The sequence below is a fragment of the Nesoenas mayeri genome (assembly GCF_963082525.1).
Source record: "Nesoenas mayeri genome assembly, chromosome: 15".
NCBI lineage: Eukaryota > Metazoa > Chordata > Aves > Columbiformes > Columbidae > Nesoenas > Nesoenas mayeri.
Window position 1 is genome coordinate 6,819,589 of NC_137559.1, and position 23,317 is coordinate 6,842,905.

The following is a 23,317-nucleotide window of genomic DNA, read 5'->3' on the forward strand; positions in this document are numbered from 1 at the left end:
ACGTTAACGTCTTAAATAATTTATTCTGTGCATGAGCTGAAGATAAAATACAATAGTATAGGATCTCTAAATAATTCAGAATTATGTTCCTTCTTTCAGAAAAGTAGCTGGTTAAGTGGTGGGGGTGGGTAGAGAGGTTATTTTTCGGTTTTAAGCATAGTTAGGTTGTCTCCAAAATGTTGTTTTAGCAAAGGCAGAAGTTGCTGTTGTACCAGCTGAAGTAGCTACCAGTGTACATGCAAAATTATGAAATTACCTTCCGAGGAAGTTAGTAGTGCTGATTTTTTTCCCTTATTCAGGATTGGGAATGGAAGTAACAAAGATGATTCTGATATAAATGCTTCTGGTTCGAGTAGCATTTTGATACTGTAGTATTGTCATTAAAAATGCATGTACATCATTCCTGTGAATTTCAAATATTCTAACCTGTCTAGTTTTATACATCTGGTTTTATTGGAAGAGGAAAGAGGCAGTTCTTAGGAGTTGGAGATGAATGTATTATTTAGTTGCTAAGAGGAGGTTTCTCAGCGCAGCAGCTCCCAGCACTGATGTGTACATCCACAAGTGCCTGCCAAGCGCTCCTGTACCAGGGATTTTAGGGAAAAAAACAAGTATCATTTGAAAGTCCTTATTTGTTGAGAATACTGTAGAATTGTCAGTTGTTGTGGTATTCCTTCTAGCTTGGCAAAATATGTATTTTTGCTGTGGTTAATGCCAGTGCTATTAAAGACAGACAAATCAATCCGTTTACCCTGAATTTCTCCTAGAACAGGACTCTGCAGGCTGTGCTGCCGCCAGGAGTAGCTGATGATAAGCCAAGCGCTAAAGTAAATGCTATTTCAGAAGAATGTTTGAGTTTTGCAGTGTGTGCTCACTCCAGTAACCGTGGGGTGCTCTGCAGGGTGGGATTTCCTCAGGAGATGAAGTGTCTTTTCGCACACTGTAGTGTAGGTCCGTGGCCCCCCAGGAGGCCTTCACACAGCTAGGGGTGCGATGGGGTCCTGGGGAGTTACTGGGAGCGGTTTGTGCTTTGGAGCTGAACTCGTGTGCTGAGCTCCCGCGGTGCAGGAGGCACAAAGTGCGACTTCTGCTGCTGAACAGACTCCACTTTGAATCAGCCACTGAAGCGGAAAGTGCTTTAAAAATAGCTGGGTGTGGAATTGAAATCTTTGACTCATATTTCCCACCTTGGAAACTTCTTATTCATTTTCTTCTCTGAGAAGCGAAATTGCCTGAACGCACTACACTAACTCTTCTGGGTTTTGTTGTTTGAGTTTGTTTGTTTTATTTTCTTTTCACTTGCCTAACTGTGCTTTTCCTGATCAGAAAAAACCTTATGTTACCTTTTAAATCTTAAAAACAAATAGCAAAAGTGACTAGAACAAGAAATGCTTGCTGTTAGAATCACCCGTAGGAATGGCACACAGCTCACCTTTGTGCGGATCGGCAGGGGTTAATGAATTGGCAAACAGTTAGATATTTTCCAGATCAGCTCGCTGAGCTTACAGCTGCGGCCATTTTTCCACCACGAAAATTCTAGCACTACATCTTACGTGTGTCAGCCGAGCGCCAGGCTGCTCTGCCTGCCCTGCAGCGTCCAGCCCTGCCAGCTGGGGGGTCAGGAGAGACCCCCACCCGTTGGAAGAGGTGGCTCCAGCAGCAGCCGAGGAAACGCTGCCATGCCAGCCCGGGGCTGCTCTTTGTGTGCTTTACTAGACCATTTCATCTTGGGACGCTGATTTTTGGGCGAGTGCGAAACTGTTTTCCATCTGCATTAAAGTTACTGAAGCAGCTGCCATTTTTTCCTGGTGGGGGAGTTGCGTCCCCGGCCCCGCTCCGGGAGCTCCGGAGCAGTAAAATGACACCATGCTGCTCCTCCATTTTCTAGTGCAATCTGCAGCCTGGGACAGCAACACCAGTTGGAAGCGTCTGTCTCTGGAATCTCTCTGCAAACTCTTAACTGCACCGTCCCCTGCTTTGTGGGTTTGCAGCAGGTTTGTTCTTCATTAAAATCTGACTTTTTTAGTATTCATTTCTGTAAACTTGCTAGTACTAGTCAAGTAAAGTAACTGTAAGTCTGTTAATATTCTCTTTCTGCCTTAATATGATTCAAAATCAAATATTGCTGTGCAGAACAAACTTAAACAAGCAACTTGTTTGTAACAAACACAAATATTAAGATAATGATTAAGGGCTGTTAGAAGTTATAGTAGCCATGTTGGAATATTAATGTATTATTTATTCTTCTGAGAAGTTGTGGGCCAGAAAATGTTGGACAGGATAAATTGTGGAGCTTAAAACTTGGTTGGTGGTACTTAGGGCAGTGAAGGCAAAGGAATTCCTCTGCGCTGCTCATTAATGTCAGTTTGAAATTAATGTACGAATGTCAGCTGCATGTTGTCTAATAGAACTGTATTGTCTGGTGAGATTTCTGTGCAGTTTTCTGAGCACAGTAGAAAGAATTACCGTCTTTGCCAAGGAAATAAATGCATAGAATACATGAAAAATACCATTTCCTTAAACTGTTGATGAAGTCTTGTTCATGCTGTAGCTTCGGGGCTGGCTTGGCAGGCACACCTGGTTTATTAGTTGCATTCTTTAAAGCTGGAAGTGGTTCCATTGGGTTCTGTTACAATATGCACTTTCTCTTGAAGTATCTTTAATTAGAAAAGTAAAGCGTTAGTTTAGCCGCATTGTGGTACTGTCCTAAACATGCTACTGCAACGCTGGATGTCCCGTGTAGTGTCATAGAAATGATTGTACTTGCTCTGAGAGGGGCGGTTGTGTGGATGGAACCGGTAGTGGAGGCAAACAGAACCTCATTGAGCACGTGATGGTGTGCTGGGTGCTGGATTAAAAAGCTCTTCAAGCAAGGTGTGCTTTCCACTTCAGCTGACAGGAAAAACAAAGCAAGCAGTTCAATAGGTTTATAGCAGGCTGGGGGGTGTGTGTGTGTGTGTGTGTCCAAGCGGTGCCATGGCTGCGGTGCCATTGCTGCGGCCGGGCTGGTGTCTGTGGCGCTGGCAGCACACGCTGTGGACACAATCGCTTTAACTGGGAACAAGCATCCGTGTCAGGCAGGAGGCACATGGATAGATCAGAAAGTTCTCATTTGGGCAGTAGGTTACCCAGACTGAGGTATGTGATGACTTTTTTTTTTTTATTTCAAAGCTTGTTGCAGTTCCTAGACCACAAAAATGTGTTAAGTGCTAACGCATTAAAATGTTGACAAATTCTTAGCTACTTGCTATAATAGCAGCCACCCCCAAGGATTAGTAATTTTCAGGTTTTTAAATTCTTTTTAAAACAGGAAAATTTTAAAAGGAATAAATGTAAGTAGATTTGTTTAAGACTACTTCGTATTTGTGAAATTCAGTTTTGAACATAATTTGGTTTTGCATTGTATGCATCAAAACGTTGTGCAAGGAACCAGAATTACCTACTCTCTTGATATAGGTATCAACTGAAATTGATGGAATCTGATATGGCATTGGTGATTTTTTTATCAACTTGCCAATTTATCTAATAGCTTTTGAACACCGTCTATTCCCTCTTCTCCATGCATTAAATTGCCTTATGCCCTGGCCATTCCTCTCTGTAATTCTGTCCCTCTGCAGTCAGGTGTGAAATGGAGAGCGCGAGGTCCAAGCTGGGGGAGCTGCCGAGGGTGCGGCCTCCTCCTCTTCCTCATCCTCCTCCTCATCCTTCTCCCCTCCAGCCTTCTGTCAGACATGTCTATCTGGCCACCTGTGAAACAAGCAGGTCCCCAAGTTTATCTGCTTTTCTTATGTAGCCTAAATGTAATATTCCTTTAAAACACAACTAACTCGGTTGTTGATTTTTAGGGGAGATTTTGTTCTAAAGGCCTTCACGTTTGTGTTTTTCAGAATATGTAACTGTGTATTATAACAGAAATTTTAAAAACAGTCATAAGCAGCACTGACAGATTCTTTAAACAGAATTTTAAGGAGTTTATTTTCATTTAATGTTTATTTTGTATTACATCTATCTGTTCCTGAAAGTGAATGGTAAAATGGTCTTTAAACAAAACAAAACAAAAAATTAAAACTCCAGAGAGCTACATTTTCAGTCCTGCAGGACCAATATTCCTGCTGCTGACATGCTGGAAACTGAAATGGAACAGGGCAGGGAAGAGGTTTAAGGCACTGCTGCTTGGACCCTCAGGCTGTGGATGTTTGGATGCTACCAATGTGTAGAACTGTTCTTGACAATAAATACAGTTGTATAGGAACTGAAGGCTGGTGTGTAGAACCAGAGCCGAGCATTACTGAGCTATGCCCTTGCTGGGAGCACAGGAATGCTGTTTCCCTTCAGGAACTTCTAAAACTGCTCGTTTCAGAGATGGTGACCTGACCGGAGGGGACAGTCATTGCTGCAGGAGCTCCCAGGCGAGTCTTGAGGTGTCTCAGCCAGTTCCATGGTAAATGTAAATAGGCTTTATGGAGGTCTCATCCAAGAAACTGGAAAAGTGCATGAAGACATGAGGAAGAGAAGGGGTTGGGAGTGCAGCTGTGGTGGTGTTTGGGTAGCAGCAGCAGCACAGGGAGCACCCTCGGGCTCACAGTCTCATCCCACCAGGACAGCCCGTTCACCAGTTCTGCTCCTGAGCCCCTGGCCTGCGGCTCTGCACTGGGGTGGCCTGGGCTGGAGCTAGGGGCTGAAGGAGTCGCAGGTTTCCCTTTATCCAGCATCTGAGTTTGGTGTGTTCACTCACAGTTGACTTCTGAAAATGATTTGACCTTCATCTTGCCCTGAAGTAGCCGTGCTGCCAGGACCGAGTGGTAACGTGGAGCTGCAGTTGTGCGTTTGGCATTTGATCAATGCCAGTGCAGTCCTGCCAAGCTAGGAATGGGGATACCTCTGTCATTAACTATTCCTGCTGGCAACAGATTGGCTTAAGGATATTGATATATTTTCCTTTGGATGTTAAAGATGATAAAGCAGGCGAGTCTTAACAATGTGTTCTTGTTCACCTCTTGTTCTTTTGGGGCAAGACCATAACATTTTCTTTATGCATAAAACTTAAATTTCCCATTGGAGTAAGTTTTTTTGGTCGTGATGTTTTTGTTAGTACTTCAGTATTTTTTTAAATAAAGTTTAAATGCCAAAATAAACTGGCATAGTGCTTATTTGTCAGGAGAAGCTATAGGAAGCTTGTTAGTAGTCGCATACTTTAATAGAGATAACTTTGTTAGGATTGATAGCAAGACATATTTCTGCTTCCAGATCCTGTGCCATTAAAGCTGTGAGATTATGAGATAATTGAGCTTTTAATGAGGAATGAGTTACAACTTGAATCAGAAGCAAATGCTGCTTTTACATCCTATATAAGCACATCTAAGAATATTGACTCAGTCTTCGGTATTTCAAGTTGCTGTTCTTCTGAATAACTTTGTCCAACTCTCTCTTTCTGGGGGGGGCAGTGCCAGAACAAGCCAAGGCCAGTGTCAGCCAGTCCCAGCCCCAGCCCGGCCCCTCCAGCGGCACTTCCAGCGGAACCAGCACCACCAATAATGCCAAGCGGGCCCCAGCCAACCCCCAGCAGCAGCCTTTGCCTCGATACCCTCCTCGGGAAGTACCACCGCGATTTCGACACCAGGAACAGAAACAGCTTCTGAAACGAGGGCAGCAGTTACCGCTTATAGCTGCAAACCTGGGATCGACTCCTAAAGTATTAAACGGCCAGTCGGGAGGCAGCACTGTCACAAGTAAACAGCCCGTGACCAACGGAGAAGTGCCGAACAGCAGCAAAAAACAGCCAGGTGAGGGGAGGTACCTTGTTTTCTTTCATGAAAATTGAGTCGTTTAAATTCAATTATCAGTGAAATATCTGAGCTAATATTATTTGAATTTTAAGTGTAAGCTGGAGCATGATGAGATATTTTCCTGTGTCATAGCTTAATATTAAACATTGCAGGAGGGTTTCAGCCACTGTTGTACAAGTTTTGTGCTGACATGGTAGACACCTGATGGCTCATTGTTCCAGTGGTGCCCAGTAGAATGTCTGTTTCTGGACGGGTGTTGAAGCCAGTGTGACCCCTGTGTTCTGAACTTCCTGTCCTATCCAAATAACGATCTGAGCATGGGCATGGTACAAAGCATCTTTTTTGCATCAGGTTTTGATAGGTCGCACAGGGAAGGCTCTTCCCAGAGCCTTCTGAACAGCATCTAAAGACTCGTTTTTTTCTTCATATCTGGAGATACAGATCGGGTACAACTTGTTTAGAACAGCAGAGTTGCTTTTTCTTATTAGGTCAGAAGTTTTTCTTTGTTCATCTACCTGAAGTTTGGTTGTCTTACAAAATAGATTAAACTTTACTTTTATTACTATTACTATCTGAGTATAGCTATCCTTTATTATTTTGGCTTTTTAACATTCTCTTCAGGTACCCTTTTAAGAGCAGTAAACTTATGTGTTACATGTGCATCATTTGCATTCAGTGACTGTACTAGCATGGAGTGCAGCAAATTTTGGTGACAATAAGCAGTCTCTTTTTGGTTGGAAAAAAGTGATTTCTTTTTATAGGGATCTAGATTTTCAAAAGGATTTGGTGTTAGTGCATGCTAACACTTAATACACCAGACAAGTACTTTCTTATTTTTATACTTGTATTTATTTTTTGACATGCACATAGGAGTGAGGGTGTAACTTGTTCCCACAAATAGTTTCTTCTGAAACTTTACTGAATTCCCAGAGTTTCTCAAAATCAGTGTTTTATACACTACAAAGGATGTGACTTTGAGCTCCTTCGGTTACAAAAAAAGATTTCCGGAAAGTAGCCTTGATATTTCAAGTTCTAGTTCCATTTGGAGCTGTTCGGTCACTGAATCCTGAAGCAGCAGTATTGAAGGTGGAAGTGAACAATCAAAGCATTGGAAGCAGTTCATCCATGTGCCCCAGGAGGAATGTTTCCGATATTACTTTCCAGTATTATTTTTGTAACGTACTGATGGAACTCTTAAACCATTCCAAGAAGTGATTTTTAAGTAGTTCGTGGTTTGGCTTGTTAGCTTGTTCTGCTTCACCTGTATAATTTTCTTCTTGTCTATAGTCAGGTTTAGATTAACCTTTCATACACCCTCTTGCTTCTAAGATGAAGCTTTTCCTCCGGCATATGCCCTTTACTGGTCAAGCTGTGTGGTAGCAAGTAGTGATTTAAATGAAAAATCACATGTAAATTAGTTTAAGAAATATTACTCTTTCTATAACTTATTAAACCTCCTAATTGTCCCTGGAGGACTTTTTGAGTATACTGGCCTTCATTTCCAATGTTTTTGTGAACGCTAGTCCAGTATTGAGTTGGTTGGGTTCCCATTTGTGTGTTGTGTTCTTCCCAGTTTTGCCCGACTTTGTGCTGGGGTGGCCAGTCCTGGAGCTGGGACATGTCACTGTGTCCCATGCGGTGCTGCCACTACAGAGGCAACAGCTTCACCAGGAGCAGTTCTGCAGTTTGAATAATATGTGAGTTATCTGAATAACGTATCTACATGTCCAGCTGGGGACTGAACGGTTCTGGGAGCCCTCAGGCAAGAGAAGGGTTGGCCAAAGCTCCTTCCTTCTTCAGAAGATGGTTGAGTTGTCTGTAGCGCCCTGTGGGGTCCCTGTTGGCTGTGTTGGCCGAGGTCACTGGTTGGGCTGGACCAGAGGCTCCCGAGTCTGTGCGCTGGAAAGATCTGCCCTCCAGTATAACCAGCAGTAACTTCTTGTTTGGATGGTTTGTCATGTTCTTTGAGAAATGTGGGTAAGATGATAACATAAAGGAAAATAATACCTCAGTGCTAGATTTTTGTCCTGGTTTCAAGATTCTGTGTGCTGAACTGCCAGGGAGGTGATGTGGAGGTGACCTCAGTCCGGAGCACATGGGTGACTTAATGGCTGTTTGGAGCTGAAAGGAAATCGTCCTGTTCGCTGGCCCAGCCTTGCTCTCCCCAGCTCCCCTTGTAGCCTCCAAGAGCAGCTTCTGGGCGCTCTCCTTGTCGTTGTCTCTGAAATTAAAAATCTCAGTACATTTGACTTATCTGTAGATCCCTTCCTAGTGAAAGAATGTCCCTATACTGGCCATTTGGGTTAACAAATTTTATACCTTAACAGAGTATCTTTGAAAATTGTTAAGTACTTGACTTCTTTTTTAGAAGCGTTATTTAATGGATATTGGGATTGGTGTGTGTTTTAGGGCTAAAAGAAAAACTGGAGCTTGAAATTTTGAAGTCAAAATTGCTGGAATGGGTAAGAGCTGCAGTTGCTGTATCTGCCATTCCCTGGAGCAGGATCTGTCCCAGTTCAAGACTCGGTTCAGCTGGGTGCTGGATGCTTTGGAACAGCCAGGGAAAACAAGTGCTGCTGAATTTAAAGTCTTCCTCTCATTGCCCTGCCCACAGTACTTTTAAAATCTCTACTATTGGAGAATTTTTGAATTATATCAATGGGGAAAAAAAAAATCTCTTGTGTTTTGTGTGGACAATCGTCTTCTGTTTTGAAAATTAACCCACTTTCTTTAGAAGATTAAGAAGGGGTAGACCTGTGGGTTGTTTTTCTTCTGCTGGTTTTTAGGACATTTGGTATATCTTTTTAATAAAGACACATCAGTGAAGCTCAGGCCATGTAGTACTTTTGAAACAGACAGAGTCTTGTGCCAAGCTGGTTATTTTAAGAAATTGACATAAGTAGCTCTTTATCAGAATATTTTCATACCAAATTCAGTTGTTTTATTGAGATTTTCCGCCATGTCTAAACTTTAGGTGAAAGGAACCTCCGGAGTGCTGCCTTGGTGCGTTTGTTTCCCCCTGTGCTTTGTAACACATCAGAATGGCCAGGTGCTTATTCCACAACGAAATAATTTACACGGTGAACTGCAATATTTGGCAGCACTACCTGCTCCCAGCTGTGGCCAGTGAGGAGAGGACTCCTCCGTCAGTCCCAGCCCAGGGTTCCCCCTTCGGCGCGGGGGCTTGATCCTCAAAACCATGGTACAACCGGAGCCTCAGGAAACAAAAGGTTCTTCCTGTACCTTCAGGGTTTTTTCTTGGTTATTACAGGAGCAAGGGAAGGAGTGAGCAGGTGGGATTTGCAGCTAGGAGGGGCAGAGGTTGATTTTATTCAGGAAACATGGCCTTAAAGGTAACAGCGATGGTCTCCATCTGTAAAATGAGTGAATTTGAAACCTGCACTTTGGTTCCATGTGCTGCCTATAGGACACTGAAGAGGCAGAAGCAATACAGGAGTTGTCAGTGGAAGTTTGTTATCGCACGCTGAGGTTCAGTCAGAGCTGGACCATACTTCATTATTTCTGTTTGCTAAATCACCTGGCAAAAGAATGACTCTCAGCTGGAGAAAGTGTGCCAGTCAGATGAGTTACAGGAACTTGTTTAAGTTTCAGGGCTGACCTCTGAAGTTCTACGTTAGTACAGTGAAAACTTAGCTGGTTTTGATTTCCATTATTAGAAAGTCTTCATCTTATTTTATATAAATCAAACTTCTAAAATTAAGGACATGTTAAATTGGATAATTAAATGCCAAATGGATGAAAACTAACTAGTACTGGAAATACTTAGTAAAAGCAGCCAAATGGCTGATAAATCGCTGTGCAAGCTGGATTTGCTGTCTGTGCTTGTTCCCACGGCATGGGAGAGGCAGCTCCGAACTGCTGCTCACCCCATGGTCACCCCACGCTCACCCCCTGGTTCCAGCCGGCTCCTGGAGCCCTTTCCAGCAGGGCCGCCCAGGGGCTCTGGGGACTGTTCTCAAGGGGCCACTTTACTGCAGTAACACTTCTGTAATTTTCTTGCTTTTTTTTTTTTTGTAGGCATGCCTCCCATTCGGGACTTGGTGAGCCACTCCCCTAACCAGTCAGGTTAGCTATTTAAATCTCACCTTGGTTCGTACTGTGGGTGTTTGTAGTAGTTACGTGTTTCACGCAACTTTGTCTGATTTTATTTTTTTTAATTAATAGTTTTATTCTTTGCCTTATGTTCTTCAGTAGCATGTGTTGTGTGAATGACTTAAGTATACTTGCTCTGTGCCATTACATATTACATTTAGTTAATTGTTTTTAATTTTCAAAAATGCATCAGAATTCATACCACAAAAGAAGCATTTTTTCCTAAGGACCAAAGGTACAGTTAATTGGGCAGGTACAGTGTTGACAGTTCTGTGGGTACCAGTATGTACTGAAACTGGAAAAGGAGATGGGGGGTCAAGATTCAGGCATTTCTTCATTTATGGTTCTCAGTCCTACTATTTAATTTAAACCATGTAATGATTCTTTAAAACAAACTACTGTAGACAATACATACAGGTTCCTGCAAACATTTCCTGCAGAGGTAGCTCATAGCTAGAAAGCGTTAGATTATTAAATTCTAAATTACTAAAAAGATCCTAGCAGATTACTGAACTGTAAGAAACTCAGGTTTGTGTAAGTGTTTTTTTTGTCCGGGATTTAAGCAGCAAAAGTTCAGTTGCAGCTTCTAAATAGTGTTTGGAAGAAAACCAAGAGCAGCACTGCAGGCTGTTCCTGGCTGGTTTTGCAGTGAACCACTTGTAGGATGTTGTCAACTGTACATTTTCAGTGTTGAGAGTGTTCTTGTGGTATCTGCCAGGTATGAGAAAACAGAGATAATACCTTGTGTATTTAGTATTTCTGTACTTTCAGAAGTTCATGGGTTGTGGAGATGCAGACAGGAATATTTCAGAACAGCAGCTCATACTGGAAATCACTCACATGCTTTTGTGTCTAAGAAAAAGATTGTTAGTCAGGGCAGTTTTGTATGTAACCAGGTAAAATCCTGGATGACTGGAAATTAGTCATTATGTGCTGTTTGTGTATCTGCTCTTACAAACTCTTTCTTGTGTTGTGGTTCTGACTGAACCTCAATTCCTTCAGCTCTTTCCAGCTCCCCCCATCCTTGTTTCTCATGTCATGGTTCCGATTGAACCCCAATTCCTTCAGCTCTCTCCAGCTCCCCCCGCTCCCCCATTGCAGTGGCTGTTCCTGCTCTGGGCTGCTCCAAGCCGCTGCTCTTCAGGCAGGGTGTTTGGCTTGATTCTTTATCACTGGAGCCTGAATAAAACTGATATTGATTAAAAATAGACCAGAACTAGTTGTGCATCAGTGTAATACTCAGTAAACTATCCACAGTAACAGCTGTTTATCAGTTCCTAAGTGTTGGTAATTGTAGCGTTTTGTCACTGTTAGCTCTGTCTGTTAAAGCGAACAGGTACAATTTCATGAAGGTGTTTGGTCAAAGCAACTGCATCTTCCAGTCTGATGTAAGGAATGTGCTGTAAAATCCTCTAGGAGTGAGCAGGAGCTATAAAACCTCCGTTCTCTTTTCTCTAGGTACATATATTTTGAATATTCAAAGTAGAGGCAAAAAAAGGGAATGTTACAAAGAAAAGTCTACATTTTCTTTTGTTGAAACCCCATGTGTTTTAATGGGCAGAGCGGTGCAGTTTGCTGTGTACCCAGCCATCGAGCGTATACTAGTGTGGTTATTCTTTCAGCTCAGGCAAATACTGAGCGAAAACACTTCACTGGCATTTTGTACTTGTGTTCTGTTGCCAGCTTCATTACTATTTTTCACATGCTTCACACTTCCACAGCCTCATCTTGTGTTGCAACTGTCTGGCTGTGTTTTGATGGAACGGTTGCGGGGGAGTTCTCTGCAGTGAGGCTTCAGACATAGGAGATGAAAATTGATAGTACTTCTTTTGTAGCAAATACTCCTCGGAGCCTGTATTTAACTATGAAATGTTTATAAGTGAATTAGGATGTACGGCTTCTTGACTCCCAGACATGATCAGCTTATTTATTGAAAAAGAAACAGTAGTTCTCATATAAATGAAAATGAGAAGTACCAGTTCAGCTACTGCGCTTAATCTGTACTTCTGCGGGAGCTGAACTTCATATTGATCGTGTGGGTTTTTTATCCGATTGTTGTTGTATAAAACATAGTGTCTTAAATAGCTTGTACTTAGAATACATGTCATGTATTTTAATGGGTTTGTGGGTGTGTGCATTTCTCTGGCTGTTGTCATACAGCAATTGGTACTGCTAGGTTGGTTGAATATCCTGGTTAGATTTCTGCTTTTCGGAATGTCTTTGATTTTATATAGTATATTAGGTTTTCATGTGTATGTTTTTACAAAATACTTTGTATATGGTGCTATAGAGTATTTTTTAAAAGTGTACCTCTAGGAGCGGTTCATCATGCTGTTGTGAGTGCGGCTGTCTGTGCTGGTGTAAGTGGTATGGGTGACACGTGTTCTCAACGTCTGTACTCGGAAGCTTTCTCTGGCATCTTCAGTGACCCTAGTGTTAAAATAAGCAAAATAATCCTCACCTTAGTATCTTGAGACTATTTTACCTCTTCTGTTTAATGAAGTAATAATATTAAATTTATAAGAATGCTCTTGGACTTTCCTTCTTCTCTTTAGATCTGAACCACAGTGCTCTAGGATCCCATTATGAAAATTCCCACTGGGGACCAGTCTCTTCAAATAGCGACTCCAGCACAAACTGGGACAAAGTTATTGTAGATGGCTCTGACAAAGAAGCATGGCCATCAATCACGGGCAGTGACCCAGAGCTGACTTCAGAATGTATGGACACTGACTCTGCCTCTAGCTCTGGCTCAGAGAGAAACCTCGTTATCATGGCTTCAGGGAGCACAGGTGGTGACAATGATGGCATTCGAAATGGCATTGGACACGGTTCTCAAAATAAGTTTGTGGTTGGTAGCAACAGCAATAATGTGGGCAATGGAAGTATTAATGGGCCGTGGGGTTTATCCCATGGAACCATAATAAGCACATGTCAAGTTTCTGTGGATGCTCCTGACAGCAAATCTGAAAGTAGCAACAATAGAATGAATGCTTGGGGCACCATAAACTCTTCATCAAATGGAGGGTTAAATCCAAGCACTTTGAATTCAAATGGCAACCATGGTGCCTGGCCTGTACTGGAGAACAATGGACATGCCCTGAAAGGGTCTGTGGGTGGTAGCGCTGGCACAAGTATTCCGTGCAGTACCATAGGTCAGATAGCGAATAGCCAGAGTATTAACTCAAAAGTGGGTGGTTCAGCCCATGGTTCCTGGGGAAGCCTTCAGGAAAATTGTGATTCTGAAGTAAATGGTACAAGGAAGGTTTCATTCAGTGGGCAACCTCAAAACCTTAACACTGAAATGAATGGACCAAATAACACTACTAACTTTATGACCTCTAGTTTACCAAACTCTGCTGGTTCAGTGCAGATTAACGAACTGCCTAATAATACAGGGCATGGGGCCTGGCGTGTGAGCACAATGAATCATTCTCAGATTCAGGCCTCTCCAGTTACAAATGGCACTTCCATTTCTCATCTTAGCAACGGTGAGGCGAAAAATGGTGGCTCTTACGGTACTACATGGGGTGCCTATGGTTCTAATTACTCTGGAGACAAATGTTCAGGCCCAAACAGCCAAGCTAATGGTGACACTGTGAATGCAACTCTAATGCAGCCGGGCATGAGCGGGCCTGGCAGCACTACCTTTCCAATGAACGGGAATAAAGGAGGAGGAGTGTGGGAGGCAGGGCCAGGCAGCTCCCCGAACGTGCCTTGGGGAGCTGGAAATGGGGCCAGTGCTGGTGGGAGTAGGAGAGGATGGGGCAACCCTGCCCAGAACGCTGGTACCACCATTTCAAACGGGGAATGGAGTAAACTGCCCCCTAATCAGCATTCCAGCGAAGGTGTGAATGGCAACAGCAGGAAGTTTACAAATGGGTGGAAATCTGCTGAGGAGGATGAGCTCAACAGCCAGAGTTCTGCTGCTTCTCAGGTCACTGAGCAGAGCAGCGCGTGGGCCAAAACAGGTACGGGGGACAGTGAAGGTAGTTCGGAGAGCACTGGATGCCATGAAGACAGAGTAACTACAGAAGGACAGAGTCGGGAGAGAAGGAAAGTTGACCAGCATACGTTACTCCAAAGCATAGTGAACAGAACTGACTTAGATCCACGTGTCCTTTCCAACTCTGGTTGGGGACAGACTCCAATCAAACAGAACACTGCCTGGGATACCGAAACGTCACCGAGGGGGGAAAGGAAAACTGACAATGGGACAGAGGCCTGGGGGGGCTCTGTGACACAGACTTCCAGCTCAGGGGGGTGTGTGGATAGACCTAGCCCTAATAATAACGATACCTCATCTGTATCAGGGTGGGGAGATCCAAAGTCTGCTACAAGGTGGGGAGACTCCAAAGGGTCAAACAGCCAAGGGGGGTGGGAGGAAGATTCTGCTGCTACAGTAATGGTCAAGAGCAATCAATCATGGGGAAGTGGCAAAGAGGAGAAGTCGTCTTGGAATGACGCTCAGAAGATCAAACAGGGATGGGGAGACGGACAAAAGGCCAGCCAGGGTTGGGCAGTTTCTGCCGGTGATAGCTGGGGCGAAAACTCACGAAGTAACCATTGGGGTGAGGCTAAGAAATCCAGTTCGGGAGGTAGTGACAGTGACAGATCAGTATCTGGTTGGAATGAGCCAGGTAAATCAAATTCTGTCACTTGGGGAGGTAATAATACAAACCCAAATAATTCTTCAGGATGGGATGAGCCTGCAAAGTCTAATCAGAACCAGGGCTGGGGAGACCCTCCTAAACCTAATCAGCCTCAGGGCTGGGGGGATTCGTCCAAGCCAATCAACTCTCCAGAATGGAACAAACCCGACGTTGGCTCCTGGGGAGCTCCGGCTGCCAGCACCAAAGCCCCGGGCTCCGGCTGGCTGGGGGGGCCCATGCCAGCACCAGCCAAGGAGGAGGAACCCACCGGCTGGGAGGAGCCGTCCCCCGAATCCATCCGCCGGAAAATGGAAATTGATGATGGAACTTCTGCTTGGGGTGATCCAAGCAAATACAACTACAAAAATGTGAATATGTGGAATAAAAATGTACCAAACAGTAGCAGCAGTTCAGACCAGCAAGCACAGGTACATCAGCAGCTACTGTCTTCAAGTGCCATGTCTAGCAAGGAGAGCAGTTCGGGTTCTGGTAAGACTTGCTTTTATGCAAATTGGAATCTTTTGATAATTGTAAAACAGTTATTTTGTTCTTGCTTCATATAACAGTAATTTAGTTTCAAAGTGGAAAGTGCCAGTGAAGTACTGGTTTTATTTGTAAAAAAGTAACAGCAGTGCTCATAGATACCTCATATTTTTATGCAGATGGAAAGATCTGTTACAGTTTAGAATAGCTTGAGTAATAAAGACTAGACAGCTCTACTTGAATTCTGGGGTGTGGGAACACAGAGAAATTATTTCAAGTAGTATCTGAAGAACAAAAGTATTTTTCATCATTAGGTTCTAAAACAATTAAAACTTAACGTTGCCAAAGAGCCCTCCCAAACCAGTGCTAGGCTGCTGTGGGCAGGTGGAGGATGATGGTTGATACGGACTCAGGATCAGGCTTTCTGATCTTGCAGTTTGAGAGCCCTGAATAATGATGCAGAGCAGCTCACATGGTGTTCAGGAAGTGGTTTGTGGTCTGTCTCTTTTTCAGCTGCAAAGAGGAGTAGCTTAAATGAGCAGCTTGTAGGAACTTAGTATCTTAGAAATTTGTGTTGGCATCAGAATGTAATTCTTTGCATATGCAACTTGTATTTGGGGTGAGGGGTGTCAATACAACAGCTTGCTGTTGTAATAATTACTTTCACGCAGAATGTAAATGTGTACTAATATGCTTTTTATTGTATGTTATGGGTCTAGAAAAGGCAAATACTTGAGTCTCTTTAGATAGATAGCTTTTTAAATGCTGTTTAAAAACCTGCCAGTAACTTGTACTGCTCTACAAAGGTTGGGGAGAGCCTCCTGCTCCAGCCACTACTGTAGATAATGGGACTTCTGCGTGGGGAAAGCCCATGGACACCGGCACCAGCTGGGGAGAGCCCATCGGTGACGCCGCCGGCACCTCTGGCTGGGGAAATGCTGCTTTGGGGCAACAGGCTCCAAATAAACCCGGTGAGTGAGTCCTGTGCCAGCTTGGAGGATAGTGAAATACTGCTCCAGAAGCTTTACTTTTTGAGGTCTTTTTTATCTTGAAGTTAACATAAAGCTAACTTGTGTGTTAAGAGCAGTCAGTTCCTACTGAAATGTTAACATGCTGGATTTTTTTCCCACCCAGGGCCTAAATCTATGCAAGATAGTTGGTGTGGAGATGATATGCAGCTGACGGGCAGTCGTCAGACCAGCTGGGAGGAAGAGGAGGATGTAGAGATTGGAATGTGGAACAGCAGTTCTTCACAAGAAGCTAACCCATCTTTGAATTGGCCACCATATATGAAAAAAATGCCCACAAAGGTAATTCTGGCCTGTGAGATGTCAGGTCTGAACCTAAGAATGCAAGTTGGCCATGGAGAGGAGAAAATAAAAAGCAGCAGCGAGGTTCCTGAGCGCTCCTGCTCTCCTGGTTGGTAAAATAATCCCCAGAGGAGGTTGAGTCAAGATTTTTGCACTGTTGTCACTTCTAAAAGTGAAGTCAGAACAGATTGCTGCACCAAGTACCGTTAAGCTTTAATCTTCATTCATAACATTTTATGATGTAATTTAAGCAGTAGGTGGTAAACATCTTCTGAGTATCACAGGAGTTCCTTTCTATTTTTAAGGGAATAATGAAAGGTGGAAATAAGCAAGATGAAACATGGATCAATCCATTCATTAAGCAATTCACGAATCTCAGTTTCTCAGTAAGTATTTCCCTTCACCTGGCTTTACCACTGCCTTGGAGTGCTGGTTAGAATGCACCAGGGGTGTTCAGTGGGGTAACTGCAAAAGAGAGAAAATGCTTCAAAACAGCATCTGACTTGTCTTGATTTTTTTCCTTGAATTGAATTAGGTTGAATTGAAATAGTATATATGAATCTCTTTGGTTTAACTTTTAAAAATATTGTTATTAAATAATGATGATTCATTTTATTACTTATTACTTCAGAGAGAATCACCAGAAGAAACCATACAGAGCAATAAGATGGACATGTCTGGAGGTAAGAACAGGAGAACCTAGCTGGGCTTTATTGCTTTCCTTTCCAGTCTCTCTTTTAGTTTAATTCCTTCTGTAAATTGCTTTTTCAAAACTGTATATAATATATATAGTTATAGCTATATATAGTTAAATATACTTTTCACTAAAGAAAAGAAATACCCTTGTAGAGAGAAAAAATAGTGCGTGTGAGTAATGCTACACACCTGAATCGTCTTGTTGTTCTAGTAATATTATCCCGAAATCAAGCTGAGCTTATGTATTAAGCTGACGTGACAGAATGTTTGCAGGGTGGGTGGGTTGGTTTCTGCAGTGTGAGTGTCTAGATTGCCTTCTGGATACCTTCACCAAACATACACAGAAACTTTCCCAATACCACACTTGGTCGTCATGGTTCATTCTTGGAAACACATTTTCAGTTCTAAGAACTGAATTAATACTGAACAATTACTTTAGAAATGTTTAAACCTGAGTATAAAATTATTTGTGAGCAGTTTTAGCTTTATTTGAATCTGTTGAGTTTTGTGATTCCTCTAGCTAATAAAAAACAGTATAATTCTTGAATACATTAATAACAATAGATTATAACGATAGGGTACTTAATTAAAAGTAATTGTAGCATTGCAGTTTTTATTGTAGTTTGATACTACTTCAAAGCAAAGACAATGCTTATTGCTGCTAAAAATAAGAGTTGCATTCACAACTGGAAACTCAAGTTTAAACAATTATACTTTCTTGTTTTTAAGGGAAAACTGAGAATAACGTTTGGTGAAGCTTAGCAAAATCTGGTGACGCTTGGCTGATTCCAAGTTTTAAGTTGTCTGTAGCCATCGATTTGTAGTGTTTCCTTTCCCTTTTCAGTAAAGCCCAGATAGTTTAAAGCTGAACTGATGTTTTCTTATATTATAAAAGGATGTTTTCTTTTGTTAGTATGTAGCTCGAGAGCAGCACTAGGTCAGCCCTTCCTAAGCACTGGTTTTGGAAAAGTTAATCACCCTGCAGTGTTGTAGTCGCATCTCTTGCCTCTCATAGGGTTATTGCAAGACAAGCGGATGGAGATGGATAAGCATGGCCTGGGCGTTGGAGATTACAATCGTGTGGTTGGAAAAGGCCCCGGTTCTCGTCCTCAGATTTCCAAAGAGTCTTCCATGGATCGCAGTCCTTACTTTGATAAGGTCAGTGGGTGTCTTGGTGGTGGACACTTTTGACCTCCCTTAACTCTGCATTCTTAGTAGTTACTGTCTGCTCCTCACCTTTCTGCGTTGAGTGGAGAGGAAAGTTAGGGCTTTCTTGTTAATCCCTAAGATATACTTTGTTCTTTTTAACATACTGATATATAATAGTAGCACTTTCTGCAGCCCGTTTGCAAATAACTAACCTGATCTCTTTTGTTTTCTGCCTGTTTCCTGCTGGTGCTGGACTGTCCTGTGACTCTTCCCTTCTGTGCCCGGCCATGGTTTCTCCCTCTGCTTGCTTGCTGACTGGTTGTTGCGCCTCGGTTTGTCTGTCCCACCAGGATGGCATTGTAGCAGACGAGTCCCAAAACATGCAGTTTATGTCCAATCAAAACATGAAGCTTCCCCCTTCAAATAATGCACTACCTAACCAAGCCCTTGGCTCCCTAGCAGGGCTGGGTATGCAAAACTTGAATTCTGTTAGACAGGTAAGGCTGTGTGCATATCCTTGGCATGTTACTTGACAGCATTTAATACCTTTTGATTTAACATCCTAGCTACCGATGTGTTTGATATGTGTTTAATTTCTAATTCAAATGTTAGGGGTGTGGGAGAAGCAGCACAAGAGGTTCATTGTCACTAACTGTGCGTCCTCTCCCCAGAATGGCAATCCCAGTATGTTTGGTGTTGGTAACATAGCAGCACAGCCCAGGAGCATGCAGCAGCCTCCAGCACAACCTCTTAATTCATCTCAGCCTAATCCACGTGCTCAAGTGCCTCCTCCATTACTGTCCCCTCAGGTAATTGACTATATAGAACATTCTATGTATAAACTACCAAAACACTGCTTCAGAAAATTGCAGTTTGCTTATTGTTGTTGCTGATACTTAACTCTGTAAATATTTGAAAACATATTTGGCTTTGTCGGTGTTTCAGAAACAAGGTAACTTTCAACAGGAGGTTAAGATATTCTACATCTGGTCTAACTGGTCCATTTTGCAGGTTCCAGTATCATTACTGAAGTATGCACCAAACAACGGTGGCCTGAGCCCACTTTTTGGCCCACAACAGGTAGCCATGTTGAATCAACTGTCCCAGTTAAACCAGCTTTCTCAGATCTCCCAGTTACAGGTAAGCTAACAAAGCCAGTCACCCTGTGTTGTGTTTGAAAGTCTAAGTAGAGACTTACGTCAGCTATAAACTGTTCTTAAAAAAAACCACCACAAAACACTGTCTCGTAGCGGTTGTTGGCTCAGCAGCAAAAAGCGCAGAATCAAAGAAGCATGCCTTCTGGTGGTCGTCAACAGCAGGAGCAGCAGGTAAAGAAACATGTTTATTATTAACTTTTCAAACTATCCTCAAAAACTGATTTTCTTCCTGAGCCGCATTTCTTGTTACAAATTGTATTGAAGTGTGCGAGAGTGAATGGGGTTTTGGCAAGTTTAACGGAGTGACTTAGCTTAATGCTGGGGTTTTGCTGTGCTCGGCTGTGTGGAACCCAGAAATGTGCTTCATTATCTTTCTTTAAATGTGGAAAAGCTTTTGCTTATTTATAGTGTAACTGCTCTGGTTTTTTAAGGGTCGATCTCTTAGTATGCAGCAACAGATGATGCAACAGTCCCGTCAGCTCGATCCAAACCTGTTAATGAAGCAGCAAACTCCACCCTCTCAACAGCAGTCACTCCACCAACCCTCCATGAAATCTTTCCTCGAGAACGTCATCCCCCACGCTACTCCTGAGCTGCAGAAAGGGCCATCACCAATAAACGCGTTCAGCAGCTTCCCGATAGGTGGGTGTCTCCGTGCTCATTTCATACAGTCACTGAGTGCTTGTGTGACACACTGCGTTTCTTTTCATGTCTCCTGCCTCCTCTGAAAACAATACTGATTGTAATCCTGGTAGCACTTATGATTTTAGTGGAAGTAGTAATTCCTTCTGGGGCTTAACCAGTAACCTTTGTTCACCAAAGAACTTTTTTCACAAGTAGTTCATTCCCAGAAGTTGACTGTATTTCGGTGCAAAATACTTTCCATTTTTGAAGAAGGTCTGTCTCGTTTTATTTATTTTTTATCTTCTGGGTCTCCAAGGATGACACAAAGTCCTTTTGCAGTTATGATTCCTGGAGCTAAAGGACTTTTAGAAGTAGAATCCATACAAAGAATCCATTTGTGTGATCTCATTTCTTTGGATTTTAAAAATTTTTTCAATGAGTCTGGAATTGCATAGGTAGAACAAAATGTTTATTTCCCTTTTAGTGGTTTTGTCTAGGAGAGAAAACTTGTAGCTCTGCATTTTTAAAGAATGGTTGTCTCATTTCAGGCAAAAGGTCTGAATGTTCATAAATACAAACATCTCCTGTTTCTTTCTCCCTACATTTCCAGGCTTCTGTCCAATTTCTACTTCAGAAATTCCAGGCTTGTATATTTTCTCCTTACTTTAGGTCCCTTTTTAATGCTGCCTTACACTTACTACAACTGTTTACCATTTTCCTCTTGTTCCCTATCCCTGTTTTTTTTTCCTCCTCTTCAGTTTGCTTTTCTTCTATGTTATTCTAATCGGGTCCTTTCCGTTGGGCTGATTTCCTTTGCATCCTCACTGCCCTTTGTAGCAAAGCCTGTGCGATGGAGCCGCTGCTGCTCCCCGTGTGCTGCAGGCGGGTGTCCATGGGGACAGGCCGTGCTGTGCTGCATGTGCCACCCGGGGCTTGTGCTGTGGCCAGTCCTGCCTCCAGGCTGCTGCTGAGGAGCTTCTGCTGCTGCTCAGTGTTGGGATCTACCAGCTGCATCCATTCCAAGGGCAAGCTGTACACATGGAGTTCGTTTAGCTATTAGAGACGTTATGTGAGGCCTAATGAAAGGAATATTTAACTTTCTCACCAAACTTCCTGCTGAGTAATTGCGTCCTGCCTACATTGGGTTCCTTTCTGTTTCATTTCTTGAGTATAATTGTTGTGTACTGTTAAATAGCTGCTTTCTCGTCTTAATCGTTGCCACATTTCAGGAATCTGCAGTGCATGTAAGATGGCTTTGAGATCCCTCAGGAATCAGCTGCAGTGTCCATGAGGATCCTCGGGGATCCCTTTGGGGTGATGCTGTGTTTTGCTCCGTGCCACGCAGCCCTGCGCTCTCTCCCAGGCATGAGGAGAGGAGCGGGAAGAAGTCAAACTCACATACTGAGATACAGGAGGTTTAATAGGATAGAAAAGGAAGGGAAAATAATCATAATAATGAATATACAAGGCAATGCAATGGCTTCCCACCTGCTAACTGGTGCCCAGGCAGTGTCTGAGCAGCAGCCCCTGCCCACTCCCCCTGCTCACATACGGAGTGTTACGTGTCCCTGGGCTCAGGTGGGGTCAGCTGTCCCGTGTCTCCTCCCGGCTCCTTGTGCACCCCCAGCTTCCTCCCTGAAGGGGTGAGCAGCAGAAAAGGCCTTGACGCTGTGGAAGCAGCTCAGCATCCAGCTGACTACAGCATCCCTGTTTCCTAATCCTCAGCCCAGAACACAGCACCATACCAGCTGCTAGGGAGAAAAGCAGCTATCCCGGGGCAGCCGGGTAGTGATATGAGCAACTGGAGCCACATGCAGTCAACAAATAAAAGCTTAAGGGTAGAAATAGTAGATTGCTGGAGTGTCTTCACCCTTTAGTGAAGAATTGAGCCCTGTAGCCCATGGAGGCCCACGGGGAGCAGGAGATGCCCGAAGGAGGCTGTGACCTGCGGAAGGGACCCACGCTGGAGCAGTTTGTGAAGAACTGCAGGCCATGGAAGGACCCACGTGGAGAAGTTCTTGCAGAACTGTCTCCCGTGGGCGGGACCCCATGCTGGGGTGGGGGAGGAGTGTGAGGAGGAAAGAGCAGCAAAGGCAACATGGTGAACTGACCACAACCCCGGTCCTGTCCCCCTGCGCTGCTTGGGAGGAGGTAGAAAAATCGGAGTGAAGTTCAACCCAGGAAGAAGCAAGGGGTGGGGGAAGATGTTTTAAGATTTAGTTTTTATTTCTTATTGCCCTACTCTGATTTGATTTGAAATAAGTTAAATGAATTTACCCCAAGTTGAGTCTGTTTTGCCCACGACGGTAATTGCCGAGTGATCTCCCTGTCCCTATCTCAGCACACAAGCCTTTTGTGATACTTTCTCTCCCCTGCCCAGCTGAGGAGGGAGTGATAGAGCAGCTTTGGGGGTCCCATTAGAAGTGGGGGGGCCCATTAGAAGAACACTTTTGTTTCTCTGGCTTCCTCAGTGGCTCCTACTGACATTTCTGCATGAAGAATCAGCTGAGAGCTCGGAGCGCTTTGCATCGCTTAGCTTAGCTGCTGTCTGTAGTAAGTTCACTGTATTCAATGCTAGAATGTTTCTCAAAAACAGACTTAGAAGCATGAAATAACCATAGTAATATGCTCTTAAATGTTTATTAGGGCAATAGTGGTAATTAGCAGAAGAAAAACATTGAGTCTGTGTTTCATAAGGTCTGTATGTTTTTAGGAATGAACTCAAACTTGAATGTAAACATGGATATGAACAGTATTAAAGAGCCACAATCTCGGTTGAGGAAATGGACTACAGTAGACAGCATTTCTGTGAACACATCGTTAGATCAAAACTCCAGCAAACATGGTATGTTGAACACGTCACTAAGTAGCATTTGACATTACCCATCAGATTTTCACGTTACGGGTATAAAACGGTTTGCTGTATTTAGGTCTGTAGTTGTAACGACTGTGGTGCCTTTGGCTGTCAGAGTTCGTGTTGTGCTGAACTTGACTCACCTTGTACACAGCCCATGGCTGTTCTTTGAATGTCCTTAAGTGATCTTGTGACCAGATTTAGTAGAAGCATTGTGCAGGATTCCTTTTTAACCAAACTTTTCTTTAAGTGTGACTGCTGCCACTAAGTTTACCTTGGTCTGGATTGGAATGCTTCATATACTTTTAAACCAAAAGCTTTAGATTTTGTAGTTTTCTTTCCCCCCACCCTTCTGGCCTTAAGGTGATTTGGGGGGGATTTACCTCGGTGTGCACACGTTCTGGTCACATTCAACATGTTTAATTGCAGGTTTTGGTTATGAATGTGTACGTTTGCATCCTAAAAGTGGGGAGAGCTTAGAAGGGATAGACTA

At 43.3% G+C, this 23,317-nt stretch overlaps 1 protein-coding gene across 1 annotated transcript in view; it reads left to right on the forward strand.

Moving 5' to 3' along the window:
• The window catches only part of TNRC6A (trinucleotide repeat containing adaptor 6A), a 42,118-nt gene that overhangs the window by 14,452 nt on the left and 4,349 nt on the right, over positions 1-23,317 (forward strand). Inside the window, 14 exon segments of the mRNA XM_080353644.1 lie at positions 5,445-5,783; positions 9,825-9,872; positions 12,455-12,691; positions 14,597-15,040; positions 15,841-16,005; positions 16,169-16,344; positions 16,650-16,730; positions 16,976-17,027; positions 18,056-18,198; positions 18,861-18,998; positions 19,201-19,329; positions 19,440-19,517; positions 19,778-19,988; positions 22,684-22,815. Of these exon segments, the coding sequence (XP_080209770.1) occupies positions 5,445-5,783; positions 9,825-9,872; positions 12,455-12,691; positions 14,597-15,040; positions 15,841-16,005; positions 16,169-16,344; positions 16,650-16,730; positions 16,976-17,027; positions 18,056-18,198; positions 18,861-18,998; positions 19,201-19,329; positions 19,440-19,517; positions 19,778-19,988; positions 22,684-22,815 (2,373 nt within the window).